General features: G+C 33.2%; 1 protein-coding gene across 3 annotated transcripts in view; it reads right to left on the reverse strand.

Moving 5' to 3' along the window:
* Positions 1 to 16,481, reverse strand: part of Vps13a (vacuolar protein sorting 13 homolog A) — a 256,331-nt gene that overhangs the window by 146,137 nt on the left and 93,713 nt on the right. For all 3 annotated transcript variants that reach the window (XM_005324116.5, XM_021725635.3, XM_005324117.5), the window contains exon 24: positions 3,037 to 3,121. In XM_005324116.5, the coding sequence (XP_005324173.2) occupies positions 3,037 to 3,121 (85 nt within the window). The remainder of the gene's footprint in view (positions 1 to 3,036; positions 3,122 to 16,481) is intronic.

Here is a 16,481-nt window from a genome sequence, read left to right on the forward strand (position 1 = left end):
TGAAACACTATGGATCTATTTATTTTAAAATTTAATAGAAATCTAAGAATTAAAGTAAATGGAAAAGAATATAAAATTACTTTTGAACAAATAACATTCTTGATTACAAAAAAGTATAGAAAAACTATAAAATGTAATCTTTAAGATCACCTTATGAAATCATTAGTCTATTTCAAAGTTTCATAAGAGTATTTTACAGTAAATGACAACACTCAAGACTTTACATATCATGAATACTCAAAGTAACATGCTAAAATGCTCATTTACCTGAACAGTCTAACAGGACTTAGATATAAACTCTGCAATATTAGCAGCAGAAGACAGGCCCTGAATGAAGCAATCTCCTACCCCATTTGTAGTTTTGTTTTATGTGATTCCAGTTACCCACAGTCACCCACAGCTCAAAAATATTAAATGAAAAATTCCAAGAAAATTTAATAGAAATCTAAGAATTAAAGTAAATGGAAAAGAATATAAAATTACTTTTGAACAAATAACATTCTTGATTACAAAAAAGTATAGAAAAACTATACTTTAAAATTTTAAACTGCACGCTATCCTAAGTAGCATTAGAAAATCTTGCACTATTCCACTCCGGATATGAATTATTCCTTTGTCAGTATATTATAGGGGCAAAGAAAGAAGTTTCCCTTCTCTCTCAAAAAGTCTGCAAGTTCGCTGGCATGAACTAATAATAGGAAAAAAGATACATATATTATTAACATGCACGGGGAGAATCACAGGATTGTGATAATTGAAACAACCCAAAGAGGTTAGTGAAATACACAATTGGAGAGGTAGTAAATGATTTTAGGTAAATGAATAGACTGAGTGCTCTGATAATGTAAATGATTCTCTGAGAATTGAATGGTCCTAAGAGACAGACAATAGCTTATAACAAACTCATTCTAGGTATGGCTATATTCTTTAATTTTCCTTCCGACAGACATTAGTTTAACTAAAGATCATTGTTTTCCATCTTTGGCAGTTCTAATCTTTGTGTGGTATCTTGAAAAACCTTTTCCAGCATCTACTGCTCTCCAAAGACCTTTAATTTAAAATAGTCAGCATACTTTGGGGGCACAATTGCCTGGACTCCTTCAGTATTCATACTGCATATAATACCCATCCATTAGTCATTTAGCAACCATTATGATTATCAGATGGACTCTTGTAGAACTGTATTGTATGTGTATAAGTAACCCTTATTTTATTCAATATTGGCCCCAAAGCCCAAGAGTAGTGATGCTAGCAATTCAAACATGCCAGAGAGAAGCCATAAAATGATTCCTTTTAAGTGAAAAGATAAAATATGTAATTTTTAAGGAAAGAAAAAACCATATGCTGATGCTGCCAAGATCCACTCCAGGAATGATGACTCTGTGAAACTATGCCAAAAATAAATAAATAAATTCACGCTAGTTTTGCCGTCATACTGTTAGTTATACTCATCATGCAGTATCAAGTACTTAACTAAGGTGAAAAGCACACTGAACTTAATCACAGATTACACACACACACACACACACACACACACACATATACATAGTATTAATAGAATTTGGTACTATCTGTGATTTCAGACATCCAATAGGAGTATTAGAATGTATCTTCCATGGATAAAGGGAGATTACAATTCACTGTTAAATTACTACACATTATACAACTATTTAACTATTTCTTTCTCTCTCTCTCTCTCTCTCTCTCTCTCTCTCTCTCTCTCTCTCTCTCTCTCTCTCTCCCCCCCCTCCATCCCTCCCTCCCTCCATGTATTTAGATATCCCCCTGGCCAAGAAGAAACATTTAAAAAGATCAAAAACATGAAAAACATTCAACCACCGATAAAACTATAAAGAGATCTAAAGGAACCTAAAATAATCTGAAACATATCCCTAACAACCTAAAATTGAGGTTAAGAAAGAGTACATGACCTCACTCAATTTCCTCTCTGGTCATCACACACAAAAAATGCATTCCTTAGAAAAAGATGGGATAAAGATGGCACTTTTAAAACATTTAACATTTAGCCTTTTTTAATCTTAAAAATAGATAACAGTTTTTTTCCAGTGTGGTCATTAAAAAAAACAGTAGATATTAGAATATTTATAATATTTTCATGTTAATTTGGATATTAAAACTTGATTTTTTTCTTCACTTAAAAAATTATATAAAGTTTTTCCTATAGCAAGTTCTCAAAATAACTACCACATTACAAATTAGACATCTACAGAGTATTGTGGAGTTTTTTGAATCCCAAATTCAATAAACATTATTCACTTACTAGTGATTCTTGGCATTACAAATTCAACTTATACCAAAAAAAAAAAAAAAAGGAAGAGAAAAAGAAAAATCCTATTACAAAAGCAACTTTAAGGAATATCCAAATTGTATTATTTTAGTGAAAATGTCTTCATAATATAAAAATATCTGTAACTGCCTGGTTTTTTTTAATATGACTATTCCATTTCTTTTTGACAAAGGGGTCATATTGAGTTCATTACTTTGAGAAACAACATACACAGAAACAGCTCTGAAGACACAGCATAAGTTTCCCTTTTATAAGGAATATTAAAATTTATAAAGGAATTATACCTTTGTAAGGATGTCTCCTTCTCTATACCAGAAAAATAACTCTTAATCATGAGAAATTCTTATCAAAGGGGAAGATGCTGCCTTTATTCAACATAATAAATCTTATCCTTATATACCATCTCTCTCCTGGTTACCTTTCTGAAAGTTCCCTCTCCAAGCATAGCAGCCCCAAACTCCTTTGTTTAACACAAACTGGTACATAAGCCCAAATTTTAATTGCCCTTTGAGTTACTAATCTCTAATGTCTCCAATGTAAAAATGAGATGTAAATGTTAATAAATTTATTAGTTTTCTCTTATAATTTTTTTTACAGAAAACCTAGGTTAAAAGCAAAAAATATTTAACCTCCTCTAAATCTCATATGAGGAAAATATGCTTCAAATAAAAATTATTTTAATAATATATGTATAATAACAAAAAATTCCTTAAGCAATCTCATTTTACCATCCTCAGTAATACGTGGAAGTTCCAAGACAGGAATTATTTTCTGTGAAATATGTGACGGTCCTAAACCAGTATATGCTTGAACCTGCAGGGAGGAAACAAAACAATTCGCTGTCAAGTAGCACAATAACTTTTTATTCAAAATTATCAACTTGGACAAGACACTCAGTTTGAAAGATCTGATAAGAAATAAAGCTTAAATTAGGAAGGTACGTTATACAATGTAGATTTTAAAGTAGTTTTATAATTTTAATGTTACTTATTATTATTCTCATTTAATATAATATTTAGTGTAACTCTTTCTAAACTATAGAAAAGGGGATTATTACATATATTTTCCTGAAACTTCCTTCTTTTACAAAATAATCTAAATTTTAATTGTACCAATAGTTCACCAATTTTCACTGCTAAATTGTATTTCACTGATGAATAAACGCTCATTTACTTATTTGTCCACCACTCTTGCTGAAAAATCTTTACATATTTTTGCTTTTATTAACAGAATCACCATAAGCTTCCTTGAAGATTTTCAGAAGACTTTTGCAAAGAGAATTTTATGGCTACCTTATGAAGTCCTATCAAACTATTCTGATGAGTTTTTAAACAGATTACATTAACACCAGCAGTAGATGAGAGATTTGCATGGTTCCTTATCCTCATAAATACTTATGGTTTTCAAAGATCTTAAACTTTACCAATTTCACTGGAAATTTCCCCCTATATTTTAATTAGAAGTTCATAAATGTGTAATAGGTAGGTATCATATCATAGATTCATGGGCTATTTGTATTTGCCCTATTGCTGAAAGTCATTTCATTTGGAGAAGAAGAAATAGTACAATTATTTAAAAGGTATCACCTACTACTTTGGAGTCCATAAACCAAAGTAATACATGAAAGTTCAAAAAGTTCACTAAATTTTCCTAAAGTAAACACATCCGTGGCCCACCACTCATATCCATGTACAGAACATTACAAGTAACTCAGAAGCTCCCTCATGCTTCTGGTAATCATTAGGCATCCTATAAAAGAATAACTATTTATACTACATTAATTTTGACTTTCAATGTTTTCATAACCACTTATACTAAATTAATTTCAACTTTCAATGTTTTTATACTCACATTCAGGAAAGGGACGGACTTATATTCTTCCTATTTTACCATATACATGTTAGATTTTGGAATTTAAATCATTTTCTAAAATACCCTGGAATGTGTTTGAAGGAAGCTGCTTCCTAGTCACTGACCCTCACTGTTGAATGTATAAATGTTGAATGTATAAATGCAACAATGAAGTATTCCATTGTATATGTCATTACTTTTTATCCACTCACTTCTTGATAGATAGTTGGGATTTTCTCTACTTTTTAATAATGTAAATAACCTTTCTATGAGCATTCTAGGTCAAGTCTCTCTCTCTCTCTCTCTCTCTCTCTCTCTCTCTCTCTCTCTCTCTCTCTTTCTCTCTGTTTTTTAGTTGTTGTTGAACAAAATACCTTTATTTTATTTATTTATTTTTATATGGTGCTGAGGATCAAACCCAGCGCCTTGCACATGCCAGGTGAGCGCTCTACTGCTGAGCCACTACCCCAGCCCTAGTTCAATTCTTTTAGTGGGCATGTTTTCACTTCTTAGGTCAAAACCTAGGAAGAATTTCCAAGTTATGTAGTAAGTATGTATTTATTTAACAAACCCACCAAACTATTTTCCAGGGATTATACCATTTTCTAGTTACAGCAGCAATGTATGAGAGTTTTAAATCCTTATCATATCAATACCTTAACATAGTGCTGCCATTCGAATCAATGTTTAGTGGTATTTTAGGAGGAGTTCATTTTTAGTCAAGTTGAACATCTTTTCACATTGTGTGTTTACCTGTTAATTATTGCTTGTATCCTTATATATTTTGGAAAAAAATCCTTGGTAAGATATATGTGTTGAAGACATTTTTTACAAAGTGAATAGACAGGTAATGCTCTTTGGTTTCTCTTTTATAACAGTGTCATTGAAAGAAAGAGAAATTTAATCTTCATGAAATCCAAATTATCATTCTTTTATACTATATTTGTTTTTTTTTAATAGCCAAAGAGATCTTTACCTTCTGCAAGGACTCCAAAGATTTTCTCTTATGTTTTCTGTACCAGAAACTATTCCTTTGTCATTTAAATTTAGATCTAAATTCCAATCTCAAGTTAGATTCTATATACAGTATGAGATAAGGGTAGAATTTCACTTGTTTTCCATATGAAAATCTAGTGGTTCAGCCCCATTTATTATGAAAAGCTAATCCCTGCTCCCTTAATTTAAATTGACACCTTTACAATAAATCAAATAAATCAGATATTATAGATATATTTCACAATGTTTTTCAGCTTTACTCATCAGCTTTTAAATCCTTCAGCCAATATCACATTTTGTTGCATAAAGTAATTACATGATAAGCCTTAAAATTGATGGGATTCAGAACATGCTATCCTGAGATATGGTACTTTATATCTGAAAAAACAGCGGAAGCAGCAAGATCTCACTGACAATCTAATATTCTTTTTTACTAAAGCAGGCCACAAAAGAATGCTTTGACTTTCTTCTAAACTATGTCAGAGACACAGATGAATCCACTAATTGGGTTACAACTCTCATAACTCAATCATTTTACCTCTAAACTTTCTTGCGTTGTCTCACACATGAGCTTTTGAGGTACAACTCTTATCTAAATCATTATAGAAGACTGAAAACTTCATAAAATAAAACAACAATGAAGATTGCCACAAAGGTTTGCCACATTAATTGCTTCTCCCTTTCATGAAAGACAACTGTTGTATGATATGCTGTTTGACAGCTTTTTACCCATAAGGGAACTTTTTCAAAATTGGAATCAATCCTCTAAAACCTCATCAATGCCTTGTCAGCTAAGTTCATATAACACACCGAGTTGTTGCTATCATTTTCAACCACATTAACTGCATTTTCACCAGAAGTAAATTCAAGACAAGAATTCACTTTCCTTGCTCATCTGTTAAAGTCGTATCATTGGACTGCAATAATTCAGTTACAACTTCAGGCTCTACTTCTAATTCTAGGTTATTTTGCCATTTTATGACATCTGCAGTTATTACATTCATTAAAGTATTGAATCCTTTCAAGTCATCCATGAGAGTTAAAAATGATTTCTCCCATACTCCTGGAAATGTTGATATTTTGACTTCTTCTATGAGTCAAAAATGTACTTAATGGCACTTCCAACGGTGAATCCTTTCAGGAAGGTTTCACTTTACTTTGTCCTGATTCATCAGAGGAAACAGCTATCTATAGCAGTTTCAGCCTTACAAAATGTATTTCTTATTGGAGCCAAGTGGGCACTGTATTAATTAGCAGGCATAAAAACATAAATTTTGTTTTATCTTTCTGTCAGAGATTGTGGGTGACCATGTATATTCTCAATGAGCAGTAACATTTTGAATATAATCTTTTTTTTTTTAAGTAGTAGTTGTCAAATGTCTGCTCAAATATTCATTGTTTGGGGAAAATCCAGTGTAAAAGAACTGAAAGTTCTATAAGACTGAAGAAGGAGGCAGACAGAATCAAGATCAGACAGAATGCAATTTATTGGGGACTTACTGAAAAAAGTCAAGAGTGCAGCAAGGTTGGTGCATCTCTCCAACTTTAGTCAAAGGGAGTAAGCTTATATAATAAATGGTCAGGATGAGAGTGGCTTTCCTCTAAGTCAGAATGTAAACAATTTATCTCAAGCTAACATCAACTGTCAGGCAAAGACCCAGGGGCAATCAAAGCAGTTTTGACTTGTTGCAGTCAGATTAGGCTGAATCCCTACCACTGTGTTGTAAACAAGGATTCTGCAGTGGACTTTACTGTAACATTGACAGAGCTCAGGAAAAACAGATTCAGCATTTTCTTAAAAGTCTAGGGTTATAGGAATGGTAAATATGTACTAGCTTCCACTTTCACAAACTACATTATCCCTAAATAGAGAATAGGCCCATCCTTTGAAACCTAGAAGGCAGGCCCTAATTTCTTCTCTATAGCTATGGAAGTTCTACAAAATGTCTTCTAATATAAAGCCATTTTGTCTATAACAAACAGCTTGTTTTGTAATATAGACACCTTCGTCAATTAAAAGCATGATCTTCTGGATAACTTGCTGTAGCATCTATATTAGCACTCTCTGACTCACCTTGTACTTTTGTTATGGAGATAGTTTCTCTCCTTATACTTCATCAATCAACCTCTGCAAGCTTCAAACTTTTCTACTGTAGCTTTTTCACCTCTCAGCCTTAACAGAACAGAGTCATGGCCTTGCTCTGGATTAGTTTTTGATTTAAAGGAACACTGTGGATAGTTTGAGATTCTATCCTGACAACTCTGACAACTAAAACTTTTCCATATCAGCAATAAGCTGTTTTGCTTTTCTTAACATTTGTCATGTTCAGTATAGTAGCACTTATAATTTCCTTCAAAAGTGTGTACATTCAGGGTGTAGTTGTGGCTCAGTGGAAGAGAGACTGTCTTGCAGAGTGAGGCACTGGGTTAGAGCCTCAGTACCACATAAAAACAAATAAATAAATACATTGTGTATAAAAAGTATATACACAAAGGTAATGAGAAAGAATCAAAATGATTCATTACAAAGATATTTACAACTTAAAAAAAAAAGTGTACATTTGTTGATAAATGGAAAGAACTGGCAAACATCAGGCTAAGGGAAATAAGCCAGACTCAAACTCAGACTCAAAGTCCAATGTTCTCTCCTGCATTCACAAGCTAGAGTGGAAAAAAGGAATAAAAATGGAAGAGTTTGTGAAAATAGAAGAGATAAGTAGAGAAGCAGGGGACTTGGGAGAAAAGGGTGAGGAGAGGAAGAAATGAAAAATGAAGCTTACAAAACATGCTATGTGAATGATGAATATAATCTAATGCATTTAAATATATTTTTATATACTTATAATGCATCCATAAAAACATACATACATAAATAAATAAAGGAAGCCTAACAGAGTAGAGGAAAGGGACCAGGAGGACGGAGGGAAAGAGGAAGTACTGGGAATTGAAATGGAGAACTATATTATATGCATTTATGAATACGTCAAAATGCACTAAAACAAATACACACATACACACCTGGGGCTTTCAATTTATATTTGAACTGGAAGGACAGATTCTTGGGCAGAGATGTCTTAGCTGTCAGATCTGACATTATCCACAGGCAGAATATATATAAGAACAGAAATAAATTTGAAGATGGATGTCTAGTATCCACTGCTGCCATACTTCCTTGGGGGCGGTGGGGGGACAAAGGGAAATTCCCTACATCTGACATCAGAAATGTGCTGTTAAATGAAAGTATAAAAGGAACTGAGTTCATCTTATCATCAGACTACTAGATAGTACTCAACCTTAAAAAGAAATAAAGATCTCCAGTAGAGGTAAATGCATATGCAAACATATAAAGAATTATTGTACTCTTACTTAGCAATTGCACTTTTAATTTCCCAGATTTGTGGGAAATAAGAATAAAAAATAATTATGACCCTATGCTCTTGCACATCCAAAACATAAAGATACAATTTGTGACAACACATTAATAATTAGGGAATAGGTATCAGGATGTAGTGTTTTTGAATGATATTGAGGTTGTTGGTATCAATTTAAAATATAATATTATAAACTTTGGAAGTGAAATACAATTCACCTAGAAACCATAAAGAAAGTATCTAAAAGTATACACACAAAGGTAATGAGAAAGGAATCAAAATGATTCATTACAAAGAGCAGATAAACACAAAAGAGGTAGAAACAAAGAACATGAGAAACAAAAAAACTAAGAAAACATACAGAAAACAAATAGCAAGCTGGGTGTGGTGGTACACACCTGTAATCCCAGCGACTTGGAAGACTGAGACAGGAGAATAGCAAGTTCAAAGCCAGCCTCAGCAACTCAGGAGGCCCTCAGCAACTCAGTGAGACCCTGTCTCTAAATAAAATACAAAACTAGGGCTGAGGATGTGGCTTAGTGGTTAAGCACCCCTGGGTTCAATCTCTGGCACCAAAAAAAAAAAAAAAAAAAAGCTTTGAAGTCCTGTCAGTAATGACTTTAAATGTCAAGGGACAAAACTATTAAATCAAAAGCATAGAGTGACAGAATGGACTAAACATATGATCTAACTATAAGCTGTGTGACACAGAGTTTATTTTTTCATATTATTTTTAGTTGGTGCATTATAGTTGTACATGATGGTGGGTTTTATTATTACATATTGTATATGCACAAAATATCACAATATAATTTGGCCAATATCATTCCCATTTCCACTTTCCTCTACCTCCTCCCTTCCCTTCCCCTAGTTCCCTTCCTCTGCTTCCTTTCTTCTACTTTATTGCTCTTTCAATTTTCATAAGACCCCACCATGACCTTTCTTTTCCATTTCCCTCTCTACCTTTCACATTCGACTCTTCAATTTCTAAGTTTGATTTATTTCACTTAACATAATGTTCTCAAGTTCCATCCATTTTCCTGCAAATGATTTATTTTTATTCTTCTTTATGGGTGAATAAAAAAGTCCATTGTGTATGCATACCACGTGTTCTTTATTCATTCATCTGTTGATGAACACATGGGCTGGTTCCACAATTTGTTTATTGTGAACTGTACTGCTATAAGTATGCATGTACCTTTATAGAATGATAACTTTAATTCTTTAAGATAAATACTGAGGAATGGTATAGTTGGGTCTTACTGTGGTTCCATTCTAGTCTTGTGAGGAACCCCCATACTGATTTGCATAGTGGACAATACTTGTATACAAACCCATCAACAATGTAAGTGTTTCTTTTTCTCCATAGTCTCTTCAGCATTTATATTTTTATTTTTTAAATTTTTATTCTAATTTTTTATATATGACAGCAGAATGCATTACAGTTCATATTACACATACAGAGCACAATTTTTCATATCTCTGGTTGTGTACAAAGTATATTCACACCATTCGTGTCTTCATACATGTACTTAGGGTAATGATAATTATTTCATTCCACTGTCATTCCAACCCTCATGCCCCCTCTCCTCCCCTCCCACCCTTTTGCCCTATCTAGAGTTCATCTAATTTTCCCTTGCTCCCCTCCACAATGCCACTAGGAATCAGCCTCCTTATATCAGAGAAAACATTCAGCATTTGGGTTTTTTGGGATTAGCTAAGTTCACTTCGTATGATATTCTGCAACTCCATCCATTTACCTGCAAATGCCATGATTTTATTCTCTTTTACTGCTGAGTAATATTCCACTGTGCATATATGCCACATTTTCTTTATCCATTCATCTACTAAAGGGCATCTAGATTGGTTCCACAGTTTAGTTATTGTGCTGCTATAAACATTGATGTGGCTATGTCCCTGTAGCATTCTGTTTTTAAGCCCTTTGGGTATAGACCTAGGAGTGGGATAGCTGGGTCAAATGGTGGTTCCATTCCCAGTCTTCCAAGGAATCTCCATACTGCTTTTCATACTGGCTGCACCATTTTGCAGTCCCACCAGCAATGTATGAGTGTGCCTTATTGTTGTTTGTGTTCTTAATAGCTGCCAATTTGACTAGAGATAAAATCTTAAGAGTAGTTTTAATTTGCATTTCTCTAATTACTAGATATTGATCATTTTTAATATGTCTGTTCAGTTTCTTGGCCCATTTAGCATTTATTACTGATTGCATTCCTGATGGCTGCCACTCTGACTGAAGCAAGATGAAATCTCAGGGTAATTTTGTTTTTGCATTTTCCTAATTAATAAATATTTTTCCATATATTTATTGGCTCTTATATTTCTTCTTCTTCTTTTTAATATGTTTTGGTCATAGATGGATACAATGCGTTTGCTTATTTATTTTTATGTGGTGCTAAGGATCGAACCCAGTACCTCACCCATGCTAGGTGAGTGCTCTACCATTGGGCCACAACCCCATCCCCTTATATTTCTTCTTTTGAGAAGTGTACATTTAGTTCATTTGCCTATTTATTAGTTGGGTTATCTTGGTTTTTGATGGTAATTTTTTTAGCTCTTTCTGTATTCTAGATATTAATTCTATGACAGAAGAGGCGCTAGCAAATACTTTTCTCCCATTGCATTGGCTCTTTCTTCACATTCTTTCTTTCTTTTTTTCTTTGTGGTGCTGGGGATTGAACCCAGGGTCTTGTGTTCTCTTCAAATTCTTAATTGTTTCCTTTGCTGCTCAGAAGCTTTGTTATTTTATGCTATTCCATTTATTAACTCTTGGCATTACTTTCTGAGATTTAGGGATCCTACTGAGAAAGTCATTGCCTGTGCCTATCATACGTTAAAGTGTTGACCCATGTTTTCTTCTAGGAATTGCATGGCTCTGGTCTCATTCCTAGGTATTTGATTCCTTTAGAGTTGATTTTTGTGCAGGATGAGATAGTGCTCTAGTCTCAGTCTTCTAAATATAGATAACCAGCTACCTTTTCTCCAATGTATGTTTTCATAACCTTTATCAAAGAGCAGATGACTCTGAATGAATGTGTCTCTTTTATTCTCTGTCACTGGCCTGTTTTGGGGAAACACAAATGGTGTGAATATACTATCTGTTTTATCCAACAACCGTGCAGTTTTGGGTTACATTTATTCTTAGATATTTTATATTTTTTGGAGTTTTTATGAATTGGACTATTTTCCTAATTTCTTTCTCAGCAGACTCAATATTGCTACACTGGAAAGCTACTGATTTTTCTTTTCCTTTTTTTTTTCATTGTCATTGATTTTAATGAAAACAATGCTCTTAATATCTTTGCCTACAAATAATGAACTTTAAAAATAACATATTTTTGCACATGTTTTCTTTCCATAGTATCATTTTGGAACTGCTGCAGTTATTACACTGCTATATAAATGGTATGAAAAATTGTAATAATTATGAATTGAACTATTTATAGCAAACAAGTCAGCCTTTGCCTTCCAATATTTAAATGGACTATGGTTCTTTTAAGAAGGACTTTAACTGTAAATGAGCACTGGTCAACGGGTCTTGCTCATCACCACTGTTCCAGACATATACTATCTTTTCTTTTTCTTTTTGGAACCAGACACATAAGCACTGAGAAACATTCCCAGGCTCCCCCGACCCCAACCTTTTTTCATTTTAGATATTTACTTGTAAATGTACACAATACCTTTATTTTGTTCATTTACCTTTTTACGTGATGCTGAGGATTGAACCCAGGCCCTCACATGAACTAGGCAAGCACTCTACCACTGAGCTACAACTCCAATCCCCCAGATCTTTTTATATTTTATTCAGAGACAGGTCTCACTGAGGTACTAAGTTGCTTAGGCTGGCTTTTGGCTCACAATCCTCTTGCCTCCACCTCCAGAGCCTCTGGGATTACAGGTGTGCACCACATGCCTGTGAAGCTATTGATTTTTCTAAATTGATTTAATAATCAATATCGCTGAATTTTTGAGTTCTAGCAGTCTTTCAATGGATCTTCTAAATATAGGATCATATCATCTGCAAACTGTGGTAATTTGGCTTCTTTCCCATTTTTATCCCTTTTATTGCCCTCTCCTGCCTAATCGCTTTGGTAGAATTTCTAGTACTATATTAAGTAGGAGTGGTAAGACAAGGTATCCTTGCTTATTACAGATTTAAAGAAAATGCTTTCAGTTTTTCACTACTCATTAAGATGTTGCTTTGGGTTTTTCGTATTTAGCCTTTATGATGTTGAGATAGGTTCCTTCCATCCCTAGTAAAAGTGGTTTTATCAAGTGCTGAATTTTGTTGAAGGCTTTCTCTAGTGAGAGATCTAAGTGAATTCTGTTCTTAATTCTATTTATGTGATGAATTACATTTATTAACTTGCATATGTTAAAAAATCCTTACATCTTTAGGATAAAAGTAAGTTGATCATGATGTACAATCTTCTTAATATGTTGTTGAATATGATTTACTAATACTTTGCTAAGGATTTTTGCATCTAAGTTCACCAGGGATATTAGTTTATTGTTAGCATTCTCGGTGTTTATCTGGTTTTGATATGAGTCATACTGGCTTCATAGAATAAATTTGGAATTATTACATTCAATTTTATTTCATGGAATAAAGTGAGGAACATTGGCCTTACCTCTTCTTTAAAGATCTGATTGAATTCATCTGAAAATCCATCCGGTCCTTGGCTTTTCTCTGTTGGAAAGAATTTATTTCTGCTTCTATCTCATTGCTAGTTACTGATCTGTTTAGGTTTTTCATGCACTCTTAATTTGATTTTAGAAAGTCTTAAGTTTCTAAAAATGTATCATCCATTTCTTCTAAGTTTTCCAATTTACTAATGTGTAAGTTTTCAAAAATACTCCCTAATGATCCTCTGGATTTATGTGATGTCTGTGGAGAGACATCTCCTTTTGTATCTCTGATTTAATTAATTTATGTTATCTCTTTCTTTGGGTAGTTAGGCTAAGGGCTTATCAATTTTGTTCATCTTTTCAAAGAACAAACTATTTCAATGATCCTTTGTGTTGTTTTTATTCTCAATTTCATTAAATTTTGGCTCTGATCTTAATTATTCTTCCTTCCACTGGTTTTAGAATTGAGTTTGTTCTTTTTCACAGACCTGGAAACATTAAGTTTTCTGCTGTTATATCACTAACCTCATTTGATTCTAAGAATTTTTAAATTTCTCCCGATTTCTTCTATCACCCATTCATCATTCAAAAGTGTATTATTATATATCTCCATGTGTTTATACAATTCTGTAGGGTATTTTGGTGTTGACTTCTAATTTCATTCCACTATGATCTGATAAGATGCAATTATATCAGATTTTTGTTTGTATTTACTAAGAATTGCTTTGTGGTCAAATTTATGGTCTCTTTTGGAAAAGGTTCCATGAGCTGCTGAGAAGAATGTATACTCAGCTGTTATTGGATGAAATATTCCATAGACATTTGTTAAGTTCACTTGATTTATATTTTTCAGGTCCAAAGAATCTATACTGAGTTTATATTCAGAAAACTTATGTTCAGACAACTTACCTATTAGTAATACAGGTGTACCAGTATTGTACTAGTATCTTTCTCAGGCCTTAATTCAAGGAGTGTCTGTTTATGTAAATAGGCATATAAACATTTGGGTCATAAACATTAATATTGCTATATCTTCCCCTTGAATTGTTCCTTTTATCAGTAACATATAACCTTCTTTGTCTCTTCTGATTAATTTTGGATTAAATTCTGCTTTTGAAGATATACGAGTAGTTATTCCTGTTTTCAGGTTCCATTCACATGGTACATCAATTTCATCCATTTGTTCCAGTCTATTCCTGTCTTTGTAAGGTGAGAATTTTACAAACAACATATAGTTGGGTCTTGTTTATTAATCCATCCTGAAAAAATGCTCAACATCACTAGCAGTTAGAGAAATATCAATTAAAACTACACTGAGATTTCATTTCACTCCAGTCAGAATGGTAATCATCAAGAATATAAGAAACATTAAATGTTGGTATGGATGTGGGGGAAAAGATACACTCATACATTGCTGGTGGAGCTGCAAACTGGTGCAACCATTCTGGAAAGCAGTATGGAGCTTCCTCAGAAAACTTGGAATGGAACCACCACTTGATCCAGTTATTCTATTCCTGGGCATATACCCAAAGATTTTAAAATCAGCATACTATATTTATGTTGCCACATCATTTTTTATAGCAGCTCAATTCACAATAGTTAAGCTATGGAACCAACCTAGGTGCCCTTCAACAGATGAATGGATAAAGAAAATACATGCACACACACACACACACACGTGTGTGTGTGTGTGTGTGTGTGTGTGTGTGTGTGTATCTCACAAAGGAATATTACTCAGCCATAAAGAAAAATGAAATTATGTCACATTTGCTGGTAAATTGATGGAACTAGAAACTATAATACAAAATAAGCCAATCCCCCCAAACCAAAGGCCAAATGTTCTCTCTGATATGGTGATACTAACTCACAGTAAGCGAGAGAGAGGAAGGAGTGGGGGGTTCACTGGATTAGACAGGAGGGAATGGAAAGAAGAAGAGAATGAAAAGAAAGTAGAATGAAATGGACATAACTTTCCTATGTTCATATATGAATTCACAACAAGTGTATCTCTATATCATGTATAAGCACAATAATAGGAAATCATATTCCATGTATATATGTCAAACTATATTGTAATGTCATGTATAACTAAAAAGAACAAATAAAGAAAAAAGTGGAAACATGATTTTCTGAAATTGTTTTCAGCTTGAGTCTTGACAAATAAAAAGTGTTAGTGTGAAAAAAATTAATAAAAGAAACTGCTAAACTGGGAAAAAAGAAATTTAAAGTATTTTGAGATGATAGAAAAATAAAATGGAAAAATAACTTATGAGAACTTATGGGATGTAGTGAAAACAATGATCAGCAGGAAATTAATTGCTATAAATGTATATATTAATACAGATATACCAGGCATGGTAGTACACGCCAGCAATCCCAGCAGCTCGGGAGGCTGACACAAGAGGATCACAGGTTCAAAAGCAGTTTCAGCAAGAGTGAGGTGCTAAGCATCAGTGAGACTAATACAAATATCTAATACAAAAATAGGGCTGGAGATGTGGCTCAGGCTCCAAGTGCCCCGAATTCAATCCCTGGTGCGCGCCCCCCCAAAAAATAAACACCAGATAAAAGACCTCCCTCATCAGTACCTTTGTCCAAATCCTCAAAGAGCTAGAACATTAAAAAGCTAACAAAGGAAAAGAAACAGTAATAAAGGATAAAAGAAATACTGAACAGAAAAATAATGATCAACAAAATGAAGTTTTGGGTTTTTTAAATAAATCAAGAAAATACTATGAAAAATGAAAACATGTAAATACTTGAAATAAAATTCATGCCATTGCTACCAGATTTCCCAAAATAAAATAACTGCAAAAAGTATACTATAAAAAACTAAACTCTGGATGAAATGTAGAAATTCCTAATGAAGAATTAAAAGCTTCCTCCTCAAACTCTTCAGTGATCCTAACTTATTCTACAGGGCCTAACAACAAAGCCAGATATAAAATAAATACACTATACCTTATAAATGAAGATATAAAATCTTCACAAAAATACAAGTAATTGAATCCAACTGCCTGTTATAAAGACTATATAACGTTACTGAGAGGAGTTTACCCTAGGAAAGCAAATGATTCAATATAACAAAGGAATTATTTTAAAATAACACATTAATAGAAAAAAAATCATGATTACCTTAACTGAAAGAAAATAAGAATTTTAGAAATTCATTATACTTTATAGTTAAAGTACACCCAGAAAAGTAGGGGTAGAAGAGAATTTCCTCAACATGATAAAAAGGCATTTGTGAAAACATCACAGGTAACATGATACTCTGATAAAAGACAAAGCTTTGCTCCTAACTT

Source organism: Ictidomys tridecemlineatus, chromosome 4 (assembly GCF_052094955.1).
Source record: "Ictidomys tridecemlineatus isolate mIctTri1 chromosome 4, mIctTri1.hap1, whole genome shotgun sequence".
Taxonomy (NCBI): domain Eukaryota; kingdom Metazoa; phylum Chordata; class Mammalia; order Rodentia; family Sciuridae; genus Ictidomys; species Ictidomys tridecemlineatus.